We start from the raw sequence: 15,963 nt of genomic DNA, 5'->3' as shown, positions 1-15,963 counted from the left end.
TCAGAAGGGAAGGACCACTGTGCGTTTTAGCTTTTGGGGTAGAGATTTAGAGGGACCCTCTGGGTGTCATGTTGTTTTTGCAGAGCCCTGGAGGTGCCAGTAAACTGGAATTCACCAAGAAGTGACCCCATTTTGTAGGGGCAATTTTAGGGTCTCTGCAAATGTGACATGGTGTCCAAAAACGAAGAATCTAAATCTGCACTCCAAAAGCACATATTGCTCCTTCACATCTGCGCCCTGCTGGGTACCCAAATAGCAGTGTATGCCCACATGTATGACACTGGTGTACCCCGGATAACGGACTTAATGCCATATGTGGGTATAAATGGCTGTTTGGGCACAGCCGGGGACAGAAGGAAAGGAGCGCTATATTGGTTTTTGGAGCACACCATGCCACTTTTGCAAAGCCCCTGAATTGCCAATAAAGTGGAATCTGCAGACATGTCACCCCATCTTGGACACTAGCCCACTAATGGGATTTATCAAGTGTTGTAGCGAGATTTTTTTAACCCTTGAGTGTTGCATTTATTTAGTTTCCAGAAATGAAATCGCAACTGATAGAGAAGTTAAAAATGAAAATTTTACTGATTTGCCATTTCAGTGTGCAACATGTTGTGCCCGACTTATGTCAGCAGAGACACTCCAAAAACTGTTAAGCGGGTATCCTGGTCACAACAGCTTTCAGAGCGTTCATCTCTGATACAAGTCGGGCATAACATATTACGCACTGAAAGGACGTATTCCTGGAAAAATGGTCATTTTCACCTTTCACAATCAGCTTCGTATTCATTTATGGATAATAAGTTATAGCAACACTTGGGGGTTAAAAATGCTCTCTGTACCCCTGGATAAATCCTTCAGGGGTGTAGTTTCCAAAATAACATCTCATATCAGGGGATTCCACGTTACTGGCGTTTCAGCTCTGCAAAAGTGTCATGGCATCCAAAAACCAAACCGTCTGCGCTCCAAAAACCCAATAACCCTTCTTCCCTTCTGTGTCCGGCTGTGCCCCAATATCAGTTTATACCCACATATGACATTACGTACGTTATCCCGGGTACACCAGTGGCATACATGTGGCATAAACTGCAGTTTGGGCGCACAGCAGGGCGCAGAAGGGAAGGAGCGCGATGCGGCTTTTGGAGTACAGATTCAGATGTTTGGTATCTGGACGCCATGTCATGTTTGTAGAGCCTGTAAGGTACCAGAAAAGTGGATTCCCCAAAGGAGTGACCCCATTTTGAAAACTGCACCCCTCAAAGAATGTATCAGGGGGTGTAGTGAGGATTAGTATGCCAGATGTGACTGCACAGCGGATGGCGAAGAGGGAATATATAAGCGGTGCGGAGGACATTGGGGACACCAAATTCTGTACTATGTCCCAGTAGCTCCTATGATTGGGGGAGTCACTCTGGGGGTCACTTTAGGGGTCACTTCTGGTGTCCGTTCCCTCATAAGCTGTAAATATGGGGTGTCCCCTGATATCCGCTCGCACAGCTTATATATTCCCTTCCTGCCGCAGCCAGTTGTGTTCTAATAATTTGGCGATTTTTGCGGACTTTTGTCTTCACATTATTAGATGCTATATTTTCTTTATTTTTCTGGTGACGCGGCCATATAAGGACTTGTTATTTGCGGGATGAGATGCATTTCGTAATGACACAGTTTTTGGGTGTCTACATCTTGTTGAATACATTTTATTAACCCTTTTTTGCTGGATTTAAAAAAATCAATCCTGGCATTGAGTTTTACTTTTTTAATTTTGCGCCATGCAGCGTACAGTATAAGTGACATGTGTCCTTTATTCTGCGGGTCGGTACGGTTACGGCGATACCTCATTTATGTTATTTTTTTATGTGTTACTAGTTCTGCAGAGGAAAAACACATTTGGGGACATAAATCAATGTTTTTTGCATAGCATCTTCTGAGAGGCGTAACATTTTTATTTTTCGGTTGACAGTGTTGGTTGAGGGCTTATTTTTTGCGGGACAACCTGCGCTTTTTATTGGTACTGTTATCGGATGCATATGACTTTTTGATCACTTTTTATAGTATATTTTGTAAGGTGAGACGGCGAAAAATCATTACTTCCGGCGAGTTTTTTCCGGGGTTTTTTTCCGGCGTTCGCCGTGTACATTAAATATTATTTCAGTTTTATTGTATAGATTGTTACGGACGCGACAATACCAAATATGCATTGTTTTTATTACTTTTTAGTTCTTTTTTTATATAATTCATTTTCTATAGAGAAAAAGGGATTTTTGGGCTTTATTACTTTATTAATTTTTTTCATACACTTCATTTTATTTTTTTTTTATTTTTTTTTTACTTTTTCATGTGTCCATTTAGGACACTTCAATCAGCAATACTGTGCTGATATAGAATGCCATGTGAGACACAGCCTGCAGGTGTCCCACATGGCATTCCGTAGCAGGATGTCAGGCTGTGTAGACGCACAGCCTGACATCAGAAGGTCCTGGCAGGATCACCAGGTATGTGGGGGCTCCGGGCAATCTGGGGTCACTGGCCAGACCCCAGACTACCTTTTACTGCTATCGGCACCCTCCGATCTCGCCGCGGGGGGTGCCGATCTGATTCAATTGCTGGCGGATGCCTTTCGATCGCGCCGTGATGTTTCACGGCGCGATCGAAAGGGTTAAAACGTCCAGTCGGACTCAGTTCCGACTGGACGTTATTGAGGAAGGGGTTAAGTGTTAGTAACACCTAACCCCCGTCCTCCCCGCACCCCTCCCCCCGCCAAGAAGGTACCTAAAGACAGGACGTATTTTGACAATAGTCCGGTCTTTAGTTACCTGGACCGCAGGCCGTAAATTTACGTACGGCGGTCCTTAACCGGTTAAAATCTGAAAGCAACATACAAAATAATGTATCTGTACAGATTTCCTAACCCTAGCTCTAATCTGTTCACATTTCTTGACCCTAACCCTAATAAATAAAGGACTAACATGATTCAGAAGGTTAAACTGCAGCCGAAAACATCAAGGCAAAGGCTAATACACATATAGGACTTTAACAAATTTTTTTTAGCCTCTAAGAACCCCCAAAATAATAAAGTAGCATTTAGATATAAGTACTTTAAGAAAATATTCTCAGTTTGTTTGGGTTGCAATTAGATTTTATTTTGTTTACTTATATAGTGCCCTCATTTTCTGCAGCACTTTACAGATTCATTTTGGGTTGAATAAGATTAGTACGAAAAACAGCTTAAATTGGTTTAAAACTGTTAGAGTATGTTCACATGGCAGAAAATGGATTCCGCATGTGAACATACTGCGCGGCTAGCTGTGACGGAATACCGATGCAGTGCACCGGCATCCCGTCGTGGCATTCTGCTGCGGATTAGGCCCGAATGAATGGGCCTAATTGAGAGAGTTTCAGCATGTCAATTATACCTACGTAAATGCCGGCGATTTCCCCATAGGTATAATTGAAACAGAAGGTTCGCAGACCTTTATGAACTTTCTGTCTAGAGTGCTGCGGGAAGAACCACAATACGCTTTCATCGCTATTTTTCTCGCAGAGCTTTTTTTGCTGTGGGACGCCATGTGTGACTTTAGCCTAAATGATTCTCATGCTGCAGACTGCGGTTGATTTAGTCATGGTAAGATCATGACTAATATTTTTTCAGTGTCTTTCTCCAATCTCTGCTGCCTATTGTTTTCAGTCTCTGATTCCCATTGATTCTGCTATGTAAATGGGCCTTTAGGTTTCATGTACAGTACCATATGCTGCCTCTTTACAATTTCAGAGTTTTACTAAGCCATTGTATGTCACCAAGTCATCAAATGTAATTTTAGTCTCATACAACAAAATCTTAAAGACAGGAAAAGACTTACATTTTAATCTCTAGATACAAAAAGTACAGTTCAACGTTCTGTTTTAATTGAAACCACTGGTGCCTCAATGTAGGCAAACATGGATCCAAACAGTGCAAACTAGGGGTTAAATATCATCAGAATAATTCAGGAAAATACCCAGGCCGAATCTAGCCAAGGCCTCCCCAGATGAATGTCTCAGAATACAGACAAGTGCCTAATATTTCATCAATATTTGATTTGTTGTGAGAGAATTCTACATGGGCATCATAGTTATTTATATCCAAGAATCTTGTGAGTCCTGGGAACATATATACGTTTATAATGATTCTATTTTTAACCCCTTGTTTGCACTATTTGACCTGTTTGACTGTACTGGTGTACATTTGTTTTCTAGAATATCACTGTGTTGAAATTTGTAATTATTTGGTCTTCTAACTGGGGTATAGAGCTGTAAGAGAGCACATCTGTGTGCCATGTTCCATCTGATGCAGTACTATGGAGCCATGTTTCCCTAAGAACACTGTGGGAGATCTACTCTAGGAAATTGTCTAAAAGAAAACCTGTCTCTGTTGCCTATAGCAACCAATCACAGTGCAACTTTTATTGCCTACATCAACCAATCACAGTGCAGCTTTTATTGCCTACAGCAACCAATCACTGTGCAGCTTTAATTCCCTACAGTAATTCCCTAAGTAAAGCAGTGCTGTGATTAGTTGCTACAGACAATTGTTCATGAATCCGCCCCATTGTTTCTAGACAAGAATATCTCTCTATCGCTTCATATATTGGCCTAAGGCGCTGTAGAGGCCTAGTTGTACGTACCTCTAAGTCTGTAGTAAGCCAGGTGACTTGCAATGATTTGCTTCACTGTTTCTTGTGGGCAGACTTTAACTCCTGTTGTAAAAACTGTCGATCTTTTAGTCCTCAGTCTCTTCGGGTAAAATAACTGTTTGATTATCGAAGCCTTAGAAGTCGTCTTCACTATATCTGGTTGTGAAGGAGCTGATGCGGCATTATTTTCAGGTTCTGACTTGTTAATTTCTGCCAAAAATATATATTTGTTAATATTCAAAGTACTATGCACAGTATGCCCTAATTTCAATAGCTATTATAAAGTTATTAAAGCTTTTTAGGAGGTTATACTTTTTACTAAAATGTTACATTAGTGTTCTAAAACTTTTGTCATAGTCGCATGAAGCTTTGCCCGGGGCGCATACACTTATAACGTAGGAAGCCTAAGGCTTGTACAGCAAGAAAAATCCTCTATCAGCCATTACAGTATTATATTTAACAATATTTTAGAACAAGTCCAGTAGGGGCTTAAACTGTCTGTCTAGGAATTAGCGCTGTCCAGTAACTTTTGGATTGGTAGTGGGGTTGGAAGTCCACCCCCACATTGGATCAGCTGTTCGCGGGTGTGTTATTTCTCTCTACCATACAGTGCACAGAGAGCTCTGTGTTCTGCATAGTTACCAGTTGCCATTACTGAAGTTCATCTCCTATTACCATCAATGGGAGCTGAGCTGCAGTCACAGTGTCTGGACACTATACAGGGTATAGAGACATCTGCTTCTGGCTCCATGCAAAATACTGTGTGTGTGTGTGTGTGTGTGTGTGTGTATATTTATTATACATTATCCAGACAGACTGGACATGTCCTTAAACAGCGGATCTGTGTAGGGACCAGCTGGAAGCCCCCACTGATCAAATATTTATGGTCAATCCTAAGATTAAGCCATAAGTAAAAACAAATTTCTGGTCGACTCCTTTAAAAAGGACCTTTCCGGTCTTCAGGTACATGTGGTTTTATATATTGCTGTTGGCTTTCCCATTATGTGCCTCAGGGCTCAATATATCAGTGCCATTATAATGGCACCAATCTTTGCCCACTGTCAGAAAGGCGTTCCTGACAGTCTAGCTGGGCTGTGAGGAATGCCCCCCTGACTGTACTTGTCCATGTACTAGTACTGGAGAGCATTCTTTACAGCTTAGCATCATTGCTGAATGGTAAGGAATGCCCTCCTGACAGTACAAGGCTATAGACAGTACTGTCAGGGAGGCGTTCCTCACAGCCCCGCTAGACTGTCAGGAACGCCCTTCTGATAGTAGGCAGAGATCGGTGCTGAAACTAACGGCACTGATATCTCCAGTACCAGGTCACATAACGAGAAAACCAATAGTACATTGAATTCAGCACACTGTTGGCTTTCTAGTGTTATATAAAACCGCATGTGCCTGAGGACATGAAAGGTCCTCTTTAAGCATTTGCATCCAGTGAAAGTTAGAAGATTTTGCAGATGGCAAGTACCCTTTAGTTGATGACTTGAAACAAGGTACACTGATGTAAGTTCCACCTTTGTGTATAGCCAAGCATCTCTCTATTTGTAAGTAGACATGCTCTTACTGTATCTCTTCAGGGTAATACACACATCTGCATACCTTGTGATTAAAACCTACCAAATGATAAGCAAGAAAAGGCTGAATTTTGTATACGGATAATGTTGTACCCACCACATCCACACTGTCTTATTTATTCCCCCTTAATTCAATATATTATGTCATTGATCAAATATGGATTGTCATTTAGATTTGCTACATTTGATAACCATACACTTGGCCACTAACCCTGCATTCACACAGCCTGTGTTGAATGGATTCACTGGCCTGGACATCAAGCTGGGAGAGTTACCCTTAGTATTATAGTTATCTATGATGATAGGAATCACTGCCAACCAGCAAAACACAGTTCTGTACTCGTTATAGTATGGGACAATATGTTGCTGGGAGGAAGGGACTCCTAGCATCATAGATAACTATACTGCTAGGAGTCCCTCTTCTGACATGATGTTCAGGTTGCTAATCTGGTGATCACATGGACTGAAAAAACCTGGTTGCATGAATGCGTTGTGAGCGCTAAGCTCATTGATCTATAACCACCAGTCACAGCAGTCTGGATTTACATGGAGCTGAAACTATATATAGTTGTAGTTTTCTCACACTGTTTGATATTTATCTGTTGAAACAAATGAAAACATTTTATAAAAACCTTTTTTTCTATATAGTGTCTAGATTATGTTTAAAAGAATAGCATACATTTGCAACATGTTACACACAAGGTGCTCCAACAGAAAATGCACAAAACACTACTGCCTCTTATTTACCCTCCCCCCATAGTAACTTACCTAAAAACAAACATTTGTTTAACAAAGAGCCAATATGTGTCTTTTTAATGTATTATCTAGTCTAACCCCAAAAAGTATTAACATTTGTTGGAAGCAATCTAACCACCTCGAAATGCCGTGAGCAGGTAACATAATATTTTAATTTATATTATATTTTCTGGTACGTTGCTTTTCTGTCATTGGGGCTTGAAGCACTTCAAAACTGGCATACAATGCAAGGCATGGCAGATAGATAATTTTACAAGCTGCCAAGAATAATAAGTTTGCTGCCTGAGGTACAAGAAAATAAATTGTATTTTGAATCTTCTGCTTTAAACATCAGTGTTGTTATATGAATTTTGTGTCTTTGTAAAGTCTTGCTTTGCTATCACTATGAATTCTTCAGGACTTCTTTATTAGGCAATGAAGCAGAGACTTTTATTTGCGCCCCCCTCCCCAATTTGCTTTTCTATGATGCACGGATGTAGCAGAGCTTATCTTCATCATTTAATTCTTGCTTTGTTGGATCAATGGATAAAATATTTTAACATACTATGTGGTTCCTTCATTTCCTTATAAAACTACCTACTGCCTACTACCCACATGTTGCAGAAAAACTGCTTTTTTTTTGTTGCAGATCTTGCTGTGTTTTTGAGCCAAAGTCAACTCCTGGCTTTGACTTAAGAAATGGAGCAGAATCTGCAATGAGAAAGCCGCTTTTCCAAAATTTGCCCTCAGCCTATAATTGAATAATGTGAAAACAGCATGGCAGTTAAAAATTTATAAAAGAAATACAAGAGTGATTTACTAACATGGACATATGAGATATAATCAGAGGCCACATTTATAAGATATCAATACAACAGACAGAGATGGACTGGGACTAAGTTTCTTTGGAAGGTCCAGATTATGACAACCTTATTTGAAGTTTTGCAAATAGTGTCTTATTCTTGAACGCTGATATACAAATAACATATGTGACATTATTAATGATGTGTTTTGTGTGTGCAGTGATACACAAAAGGTTACAAATTCATTAAAATCAAGCTATAATCTCCTCTAGTTGAAGGGCTTGTTGAAGACTGTAATATTGAGTTCCACTTCCTTTTCTCAGGCCAGTGACATCACGTATATCATATGCAGTGTCCTAGCATGTGACGAGGGTGTAACTCGAAGGGGTGATCTCACTCCACCTACTGAATCATGAGCTCACCCAACTACTAACGGAGCATAAATCACACCCCAGCACAGTACAAGTACCCCAGATCCATGCTGCCACCGCTTATTGTATTTGGGACCAATAGGAATCCAACATGCACACGCAATGCTCTCTTACAGATGGCAAAATGCACTTTAAATGAATCTGCAGAGTGTATGGGGACTAATAATAAAGTTAATGCTTTCATACAATAAGGTTCAGCATTGACAAAGAGAGACAAAAAGACAAAATCTAAATGATATAAACAAGCAAACCGTTACAAAATAAAAAGGAAGTAAAAGCAGAAAAACTCTTACAAGTTACGCTAGGTTAACACTAGCTTTTGGGTTTCTGTTTTTCGGGTCCGCTTAGGGACCCAAAAATAGAACCTCTATCTGCTTAAAAAGAAGTTAAAGGGGTCCAAGTTTCCGCTTAACATCGAAGGATAGAAAAGTCCTGCTTGCAGAACTTTTCTCTCTGGATGTTTTAAGCGGAATGGGGGACGGAGTCCCTAAATGGTCACTGATTCCTAGTGTGACTGCAGCCTTACAATTCTTCAGATTCCATAGGTCTGGGCAGAAAGATAGCCACACAGTTTGACATACCCCACATGTGGCATCATCAACTTGAGGATGACCAGTTTTTCAAGTTTTAGGGGGCATTCTCATGGAGGAAGTTGGCACTGACTCTGGCGTGATAACTTGTGTCAGAATCATTTGGACTTCCGTGCGGAACCCATTAAAATCAAAGGGAGGCTTTTTTTCAAAGTGGATATCTACAAGAGTTATCATGCCAGAATCAGTGCCAACTTCCTCCATGTAAATGCAGATTAAAAGGAGGGGAAGGCCCAGGAATATTAACCATTCCTGTTGTTTAATTCACCCCATGAATGCAATGGGGGTTAAAATGTTTTTATCCATTTGGTCAATCTGAGAAAGCTGCATGAGGCTAAGGTCCCACATTGCAGAAAAGCAGCTTTTTTTGTTGCTGTGTTTTGACCCAAATCCAGAACTAGATTGAGCAGAAGTTAGAAACATAAGAGCTTTCTATATATTTACAATTCAATTTGTAGTCATTCTTGGCTTTGGCTCAAGAAAACGCAATAAAATCTGCAACAAAAAAAGCTGTGTTTCATCAACGTGGGGCCTTAAAGTAATTTTTGTCACTCGTTTATGTCTTACGCTAAGGTACAAAATATAGTGTGAAATAGAACAGATCTTACATATACTTAAAGAATAATATTTATTAGACAAAGAAAATTATAGAATAACCGGGCTTCCTGTTTGCAGAGATCATAAAGGAAAATAAATAAAAATTGAGGCCAGAAATGAGCATTTGTTTTCCCATGAAGTGATTTACCGAGTGCGCTGAAGAGATTGTGCATGTAAGAAAAAAGATGGACAGAGAAGACAGACACACACAGATAAAGGAATTAAGAAGATGGAGAGAACAAATCGCATCGCTACTGCAGCTAGACAGTAATGGATGAGGGGCAACACAGGAATAGATGAGAAGAGATCTAGCATGAGAGAAAGGATTAACACAGAGTTAATTTAAAGAAAATCTCACAGTGTGGTTAAAGGGCCCTGCAAAGTCTAGGTTATCATGAGGCGGACATGATTCTTTTTAAATACCCGTAACCTGAAGTGAATTAAATGTAAAACACACTTACATAAGATTTCAGAGGAACTCACTAACAGTAATTCCTTCATATATTGTTAATAGAGGAAATTTACATTTTATTGTTAATAAAAAGGAATTTCAAATTTAATGTTCTCCTCGAGGGCTTATTCATTGTTCATTAAAGGAATATTTCACTTATGCATAGAGCAGCCCAGAAGCTGCAGCTGCCAACTGAGCGCCGCACTAGGTCCTGTACTAGTGGCATGTGCCATGTTAATAGCTATTGATCTACCTGTAGGCTGATACTACGCACAGGGACATTAGCACCAGCAGCAAAACAAAACTTCCTGTAATTAGAGTCATTTCGATAGTTCCTGTCAACTGTGTATTATACCTTTCTATTAACTGCTATGAACTGCAGCCTGTCTTCATTGAAGACTGATATGGTAGTGAATTACGCACTGATTCTTATGCGAGTTATCGTGCCAGAATCAGCGGCGCGTTACTCCGTGTGAATGCCCCCTTAATTACGCCTACAGAAACCCCGAAAGTCCACAGTCGAAAAAATTCTGTAGCCTTTCTCTAAAAACCCCCAAAAAACAATTTCCGCCGCAGTCTTTTCTGCAGATTTTTTATTTTTATTTTTTGCTGTGGCTCGCTACGTGGGGCCTTAGCCTTAACAGGACAATGTTTAAATGGCATTGCTGAACATAATTGCTAAATATAGTGTGAACCTAACCTTATCTCCTTTTGCCTGAGCGGATTTTCTGATCTGTTCCAAAGATTAGCTTTACAGCAGGTAACTGAAAATAACATACCTACATTTGGAAATGATTTAGTGCGACAAATTTCTAAACACTGGTGTTTCCTTTATTAATCTCAATTTCCTGTGGAAATGATGGAATGATGTGCACCTAATTTATATAGAAGCAGCAGACTCAAATCTTTAAAATATTGTATATTTGCTATATCATGGGAGGCCATGCCCCCTCCCAAGATGTCCAGACCACTAGCATTGAGTAGAACAGTGAAAAATCAAATCATTGCGCAAACATGGGTTTTTCTCAAAAATTTGTAACTTTTCCTTTGTAGCAGCAGATGTCTGTATAGATTCTCCCAATGAAGAGAATTTGTCAAGCTGTTTTACCATCTAAAATTATGATTGTTTCACTGTATTCACCAGGTTGATTTTTGTCAGTGAAAGTCATATGGCCTAAGTGTAATTTATTATGTGCGTTTTTGTGTTCTTTTTTTAAAATTAATTGCGCAATCCTTTTGTACAAACTTGCTCCACTTGGTCAGAATTGTATAAAATAGATCTTACAAGCACAAAGGAGCCATCTGTACCTGGAATAGACAGTATGTGTGCCTTTTTGAAAAATTTTGCACAACTTACAGCACAACGTTTTTCCTCATTGCCCTCATTTATTTCTGTATGAGAATGTTGTAGGTATACTCCCTTATGTGAATCGGTTACTATTGAAGTAGGAGGAAGCAACTCATGTCCATCACTTACTGTATTACAAATAATGTGATGATTTATTATCCAGATCAGGGGTTAGCAACCCTCAGCACCTCATATTTCTCTGACTCGGCAGCCTGAGTCCCTGAGTGGGCGGCACTTAGGCAACCTCGCCCAGATGTTTTGTTCAAACCAAACATGGCCAAAACAAAACTGCTATTATACTTTTAGGGTCTCTTCAGACTCCAGATTATAATAAGTGGAGGCCCAGGAGAAGGGATCAAACATAAAAAAAACCCTGTTATTCCTCCATGCACTTCTGCCTGATAAGGCCTCAGGGGTCTCGTCGGCATGATTATGCACGACGCCTCAGGGGTTATGTCAGAATCATGATGCATAATTGCACCAATGTAACCTCTGAAACCCGATCGGGAGTCACTCATGTCAGGAAGAAATGCCAAAGAGAACAGGGAGTCGCATCGGAATCCATAGCAGGGGAGTAACATTGTTTTTTATGTTTCATCACCTCTCCTTATTATAATAATAATAATAATAATAATAATAATAATAATAATAATAAAAAATTTTATTTATATAGCGCCAACATATTCCGCAGCGCTGTACAATTTGTAGGGTTCAAATACAGACAGAGATACATTACAAAGAAAGTCATTTCATTCTCTGGGGTCTGAAGAGAATGTGGGGGTGAACCCCCAAAATTTTCCACTGAACCCGAAATTTGGGTTTGAATTTTTGGAAAATTCTTGAGATAATATAAATGTGTGGTGGGGCCACTATGGGACATTATATTGTTTGGAGACGCCACTATGGATCATTATAGTGTGTGAAGGGGCCGCTATGGAACATTATATTGTTTGGAGGTGCACTATGGAATATTAAACTATTTGGAGAGGCGGCTATTGGACATTATACCACGTGAAAGACCATTATGGGACATTATAGTGTGTGAAGGCACCGCTTTTAATTATTATTCTGTATGGAGGGGCACTATTGACATTATACTACATTAAGGTCCATTATGGGACATTATACTGTGTGAAGGGACCACTATGGGATGATATTCTGTATAACAGTGTATTTTTTCAGGCAGATTTCTAATAATGAATTTTTGTGCAAAAATGCACTACGTGAATGCAGCTTTACTTCAAAGCCAAAGTACCAGTGACTATCGCTGCATCCAGATACAAAGCAAGTCACCACCCAAAGGGTAGTGCTCCTGGATGTATATAAAAACTACAGATTGAGCGCTGTGCATGTACTTTTTCTGCTTGTAATGGGAAAGTATAGGTGTGTCCAGGAAATGGCAGTAAACACATCCGTCAAGAAACATCTCCTGCCAGAACTTCTGTGTTATGGCTTATGCGATACGACTTTAGTATAAGGGTCGCTAGCCTTACATTTATTGTATGACACTCCAAGTACCCCATCTTTGATTTTTTTAGTTTAAATCAGCACACCGTACAAAGACAGTTGCCTACCCCCGATATTGATGAAGGTGTTACCTTTTATTGTAATCCAGTCTCTAATTATTAAGATGTGACTTTCTAAAAAAGCATCAGCCAAGTGTGAAAAAAAAGTAAAATTAAATATAGGCTATATAATCCTTTCCACACATAGAGATTTACTGCCTTCTGTGTACACATATTGATTTTTAGAAAAATATAAATTATCCTGTGTTTTGGTTGGTTAAGCAGGGCTATCACTGATTCTCCATGTAGTCCTTCCCAGATTTACTCTTTGTGTACAGAATTCCTGCTTGAACCTTATTTTTCCCTGTATTTCGGCTTTCAGATAGGGTTGCAATAATCAAATATGCTTTAAAGGATTAAATCCTGCCTTCTTGTTGTCACTGCTATTAAAATTTAGCGTACTGTAAGTTCCTTAGCTACTTCTGGTGTTGGCTAGTGTATAGGCAAACAGAAATTTCTTTCTTATGTCTACATTTACTGAGGAACATGTGCTAACCCATAAATATATATTAGTAAATTAATCTGCGCAAATGACAACTTGTTTAGGTTAAAAAATGGGGTTTAATATGGAACAGTCACTTAAATGGAATTGGTCATCTCTTCTGACATGCTTACTATCATGAATAAATTGACAACTGAGTGTTACCAGTTGGAGACATGTCTCTACACAGTGTGATCCTGTACAATCAGAACTGAAATGTCTGACTGTATAGGGACACATCCCTCTGACAATGGAAATAGTATACATTTCTAGGAGGAATAATAAACAGCACAATGCAGAAACACAAAAGAAAAGTTGCTCTAGAATTATTTCATGAGGAATATCTGCCAAAATCGACATGTCAGTTCGAATTTAATAACTAGTGGGTGGTTAGTACCAGAAACATAGCTATAGGGGGTGCAGAGGTAGGAGTTGCTACTGGGTCCTGGACCTTGAGGGGGCCCCAAAAAGTTCCTCGGACACATAAAATATACCATGATTCTAAATGGCACAAAGTGGGTAGGAGCTCTATTACAGACTTTGCATCTGGGCCCAAGGGACTTCAAGTTATGTCTCTGGTTAATACCATTTAAAATTGTGTGTTCTTTAGTGGAAAAAGATATATTACTATTGGTGTAAGACAGTGGTGTAATATGGCAGACTTCATATATTCTACTAATCCTTTCAGATTTTTCTACTTCGTAAATCACAATATAATTTGATCATAAAAACTAGTGAATAGGGTCCTCTCAGAGGAGCAGTATAGTGAAGATGTTTCTGTGTTCTCAAGGCGGCTTTTCTGCAGTTGCTTCAGGCTGCGTAGGTGAGAAGTTTTCATCACTACCAAAATGAATTATTAACAATATCTCCAGACAATATTCAGTGACTCAAAAATCAAAGTATGTACAATAAACATAGTGTTTGTTTATATATAATGGCTATGACTACCTAGAAATAAAAAAAGCAAAAAAATGTAAATTTACAGGGGACTTATGCTCAAAAATGTGCAGATAATGAGAGGAATAAATAAATACATTTTTCAATGTATTTATGCATGGTTGGTATGATTTCTCATAGAAGTGAATAGAGCGTACCTTGGGCATGAGTCACCACCTTTCTGTTCACCTTCTCCTCGGATAGCCAGTTGCCACTGTACCAGGCAGGACTAGTGTTCTTAACATAGATGCATCTATCAGATGTTTATCACTAGGGTTGAGCGATCGGAATCGGAAAAAATCGGATTCCAATCGGCGATCAAGTAAATTTCACGATCGCGATCGGAATTCCGATCCTGATCCTTTTAGGCGGGATTGAGGTCGGAGGTTACTTCCTACAATGCTTTGCTACTGGCCAAGCATTGTGGGAAAAGTTAAATAGAGATGAGCGAGTACTATTCGAAACTGCCGTTTTGAATAGCACGCTCCCATAGGAATGAATGGATGCAGCCAGCACACAGCCTGCGCCGGCATCCAGTCGCTTAACCCCCTGCTCGCCGGCTGCATCCATTCATGCTATTCAAAATGGCAGTTTAGAATAGTACTCGCTCACTCACAGCAGCACAGCACATCACAGAGTGATTTACTGCAACCTGCCACTCTTCTGCTTCGTCCCTGTTTTACCGTGTACACAGCACTGCTACATCTGTAGCAGAGCCAAGTTTACGGCACAGCAGGTAGGAAACAGAATAGTATAGTCCACTAGAAACAGAATAGTCTACTTACCTGCACAGATTTGCTGCTGCTGTCACTTCCCATTCTTCTCGGTCCAGTTCTCTCTCCGGTTTACAGGCCTTCAAAGCGCTGTGCGCGCCCCTAGCTCCCAGGTTAGTATTACAGACCTAGGAAGAAGGTGGGGCTTGTGGATTAGAGTGTGGGCGGGTACTGGGAGGGGAGACGTAAGTGATGCACTCACATCTCCCTGCCCTGTACCCGCCCACACTCTCCTAAGCCACAACAAGCCCTGCCTACTTCCAGCATCTGTAACACTAGCCTAGAGAGGCGGGGGCATGCATGGCGCTCTGAAGGCCTCTAAATGAGAGAGAAGAGGAGTGAGAACAGCAGGGAGCGGCAGCGAACTGTGCAGGTAAGTGGACACCAGGGGGGACTAAGTAGCCAGAGGATTTTTTTTTTTAATCACTACAAAGCGTGGAGTCTAAAAATGAAAGCGTTCAATTTTTGGACTCCATGCTGTGTAGTGAATACGATTGTTTTTAAAATCCGATCTTCGATTATTAAAAAAATCCTATTGACTTGCATTAGGATCGGAATTGGGATCGGGTTCAAATGGAAAATGATTGGAAATCAGATTTTAAAAACGATCCTGAAATCTCAAGATTGGCTCAACCCTATTTATCACACATTGTGGAAAAATACACACAGCAGAAACGTTGCAATTTCCCAAATCATAGCAGTTTTGGAAATTACAGCATGTCAATTATACCTACGGATACCCTTGAGGTTTCCCTATAGGTATAATTGAAGCAGAAAGTCCACAGAGATTTCTTTGAAAAGCGCTTCACAGAAGATGTAGAGTGGAAGAATTGGGGGGTGGGGAGAGTAGAACTTTGATGAATATGAGATCACATTGTAGTTCTCAATATCATTTACAGGCATCTGAAAGGCCTTCTGTTTACATAGTAATCTGTGCTTGTAAGAAGAAGTCACACTGTGATTGTGCAACTTAAGGAAGGTAAAAGCAGGATAAGAAAAG

At 40.0% G+C, this 15,963-nt stretch overlaps 1 protein-coding gene across 3 annotated transcripts in view; it reads right to left on the bottom strand.

Annotated features, from left to right (window-relative positions):
• Positions 1-15,963, bottom strand: part of IMPG1 (interphotoreceptor matrix proteoglycan 1) — a 261,526-nt gene that overhangs the window by 202,548 nt on the left and 43,015 nt on the right. For all 3 annotated transcript variants that reach the window (XM_075268295.1, XM_075268296.1, XM_075268297.1), the window contains exon 2: positions 4,662-4,880. In XM_075268295.1, the coding sequence (XP_075124396.1) occupies positions 4,662-4,880 (219 nt within the window). The remainder of the gene's footprint in view (positions 1-4,661; positions 4,881-15,963) is intronic.

The sequence above is a fragment of the Leptodactylus fuscus genome, chromosome 3 (assembly GCF_031893055.1).
Source record: "Leptodactylus fuscus isolate aLepFus1 chromosome 3, aLepFus1.hap2, whole genome shotgun sequence".
In the NCBI taxonomy this organism is placed as follows: domain Eukaryota; kingdom Metazoa; phylum Chordata; class Amphibia; order Anura; family Leptodactylidae; genus Leptodactylus; species Leptodactylus fuscus.
This window is presented reverse-complemented; position numbering and strand designations above follow the sequence as displayed.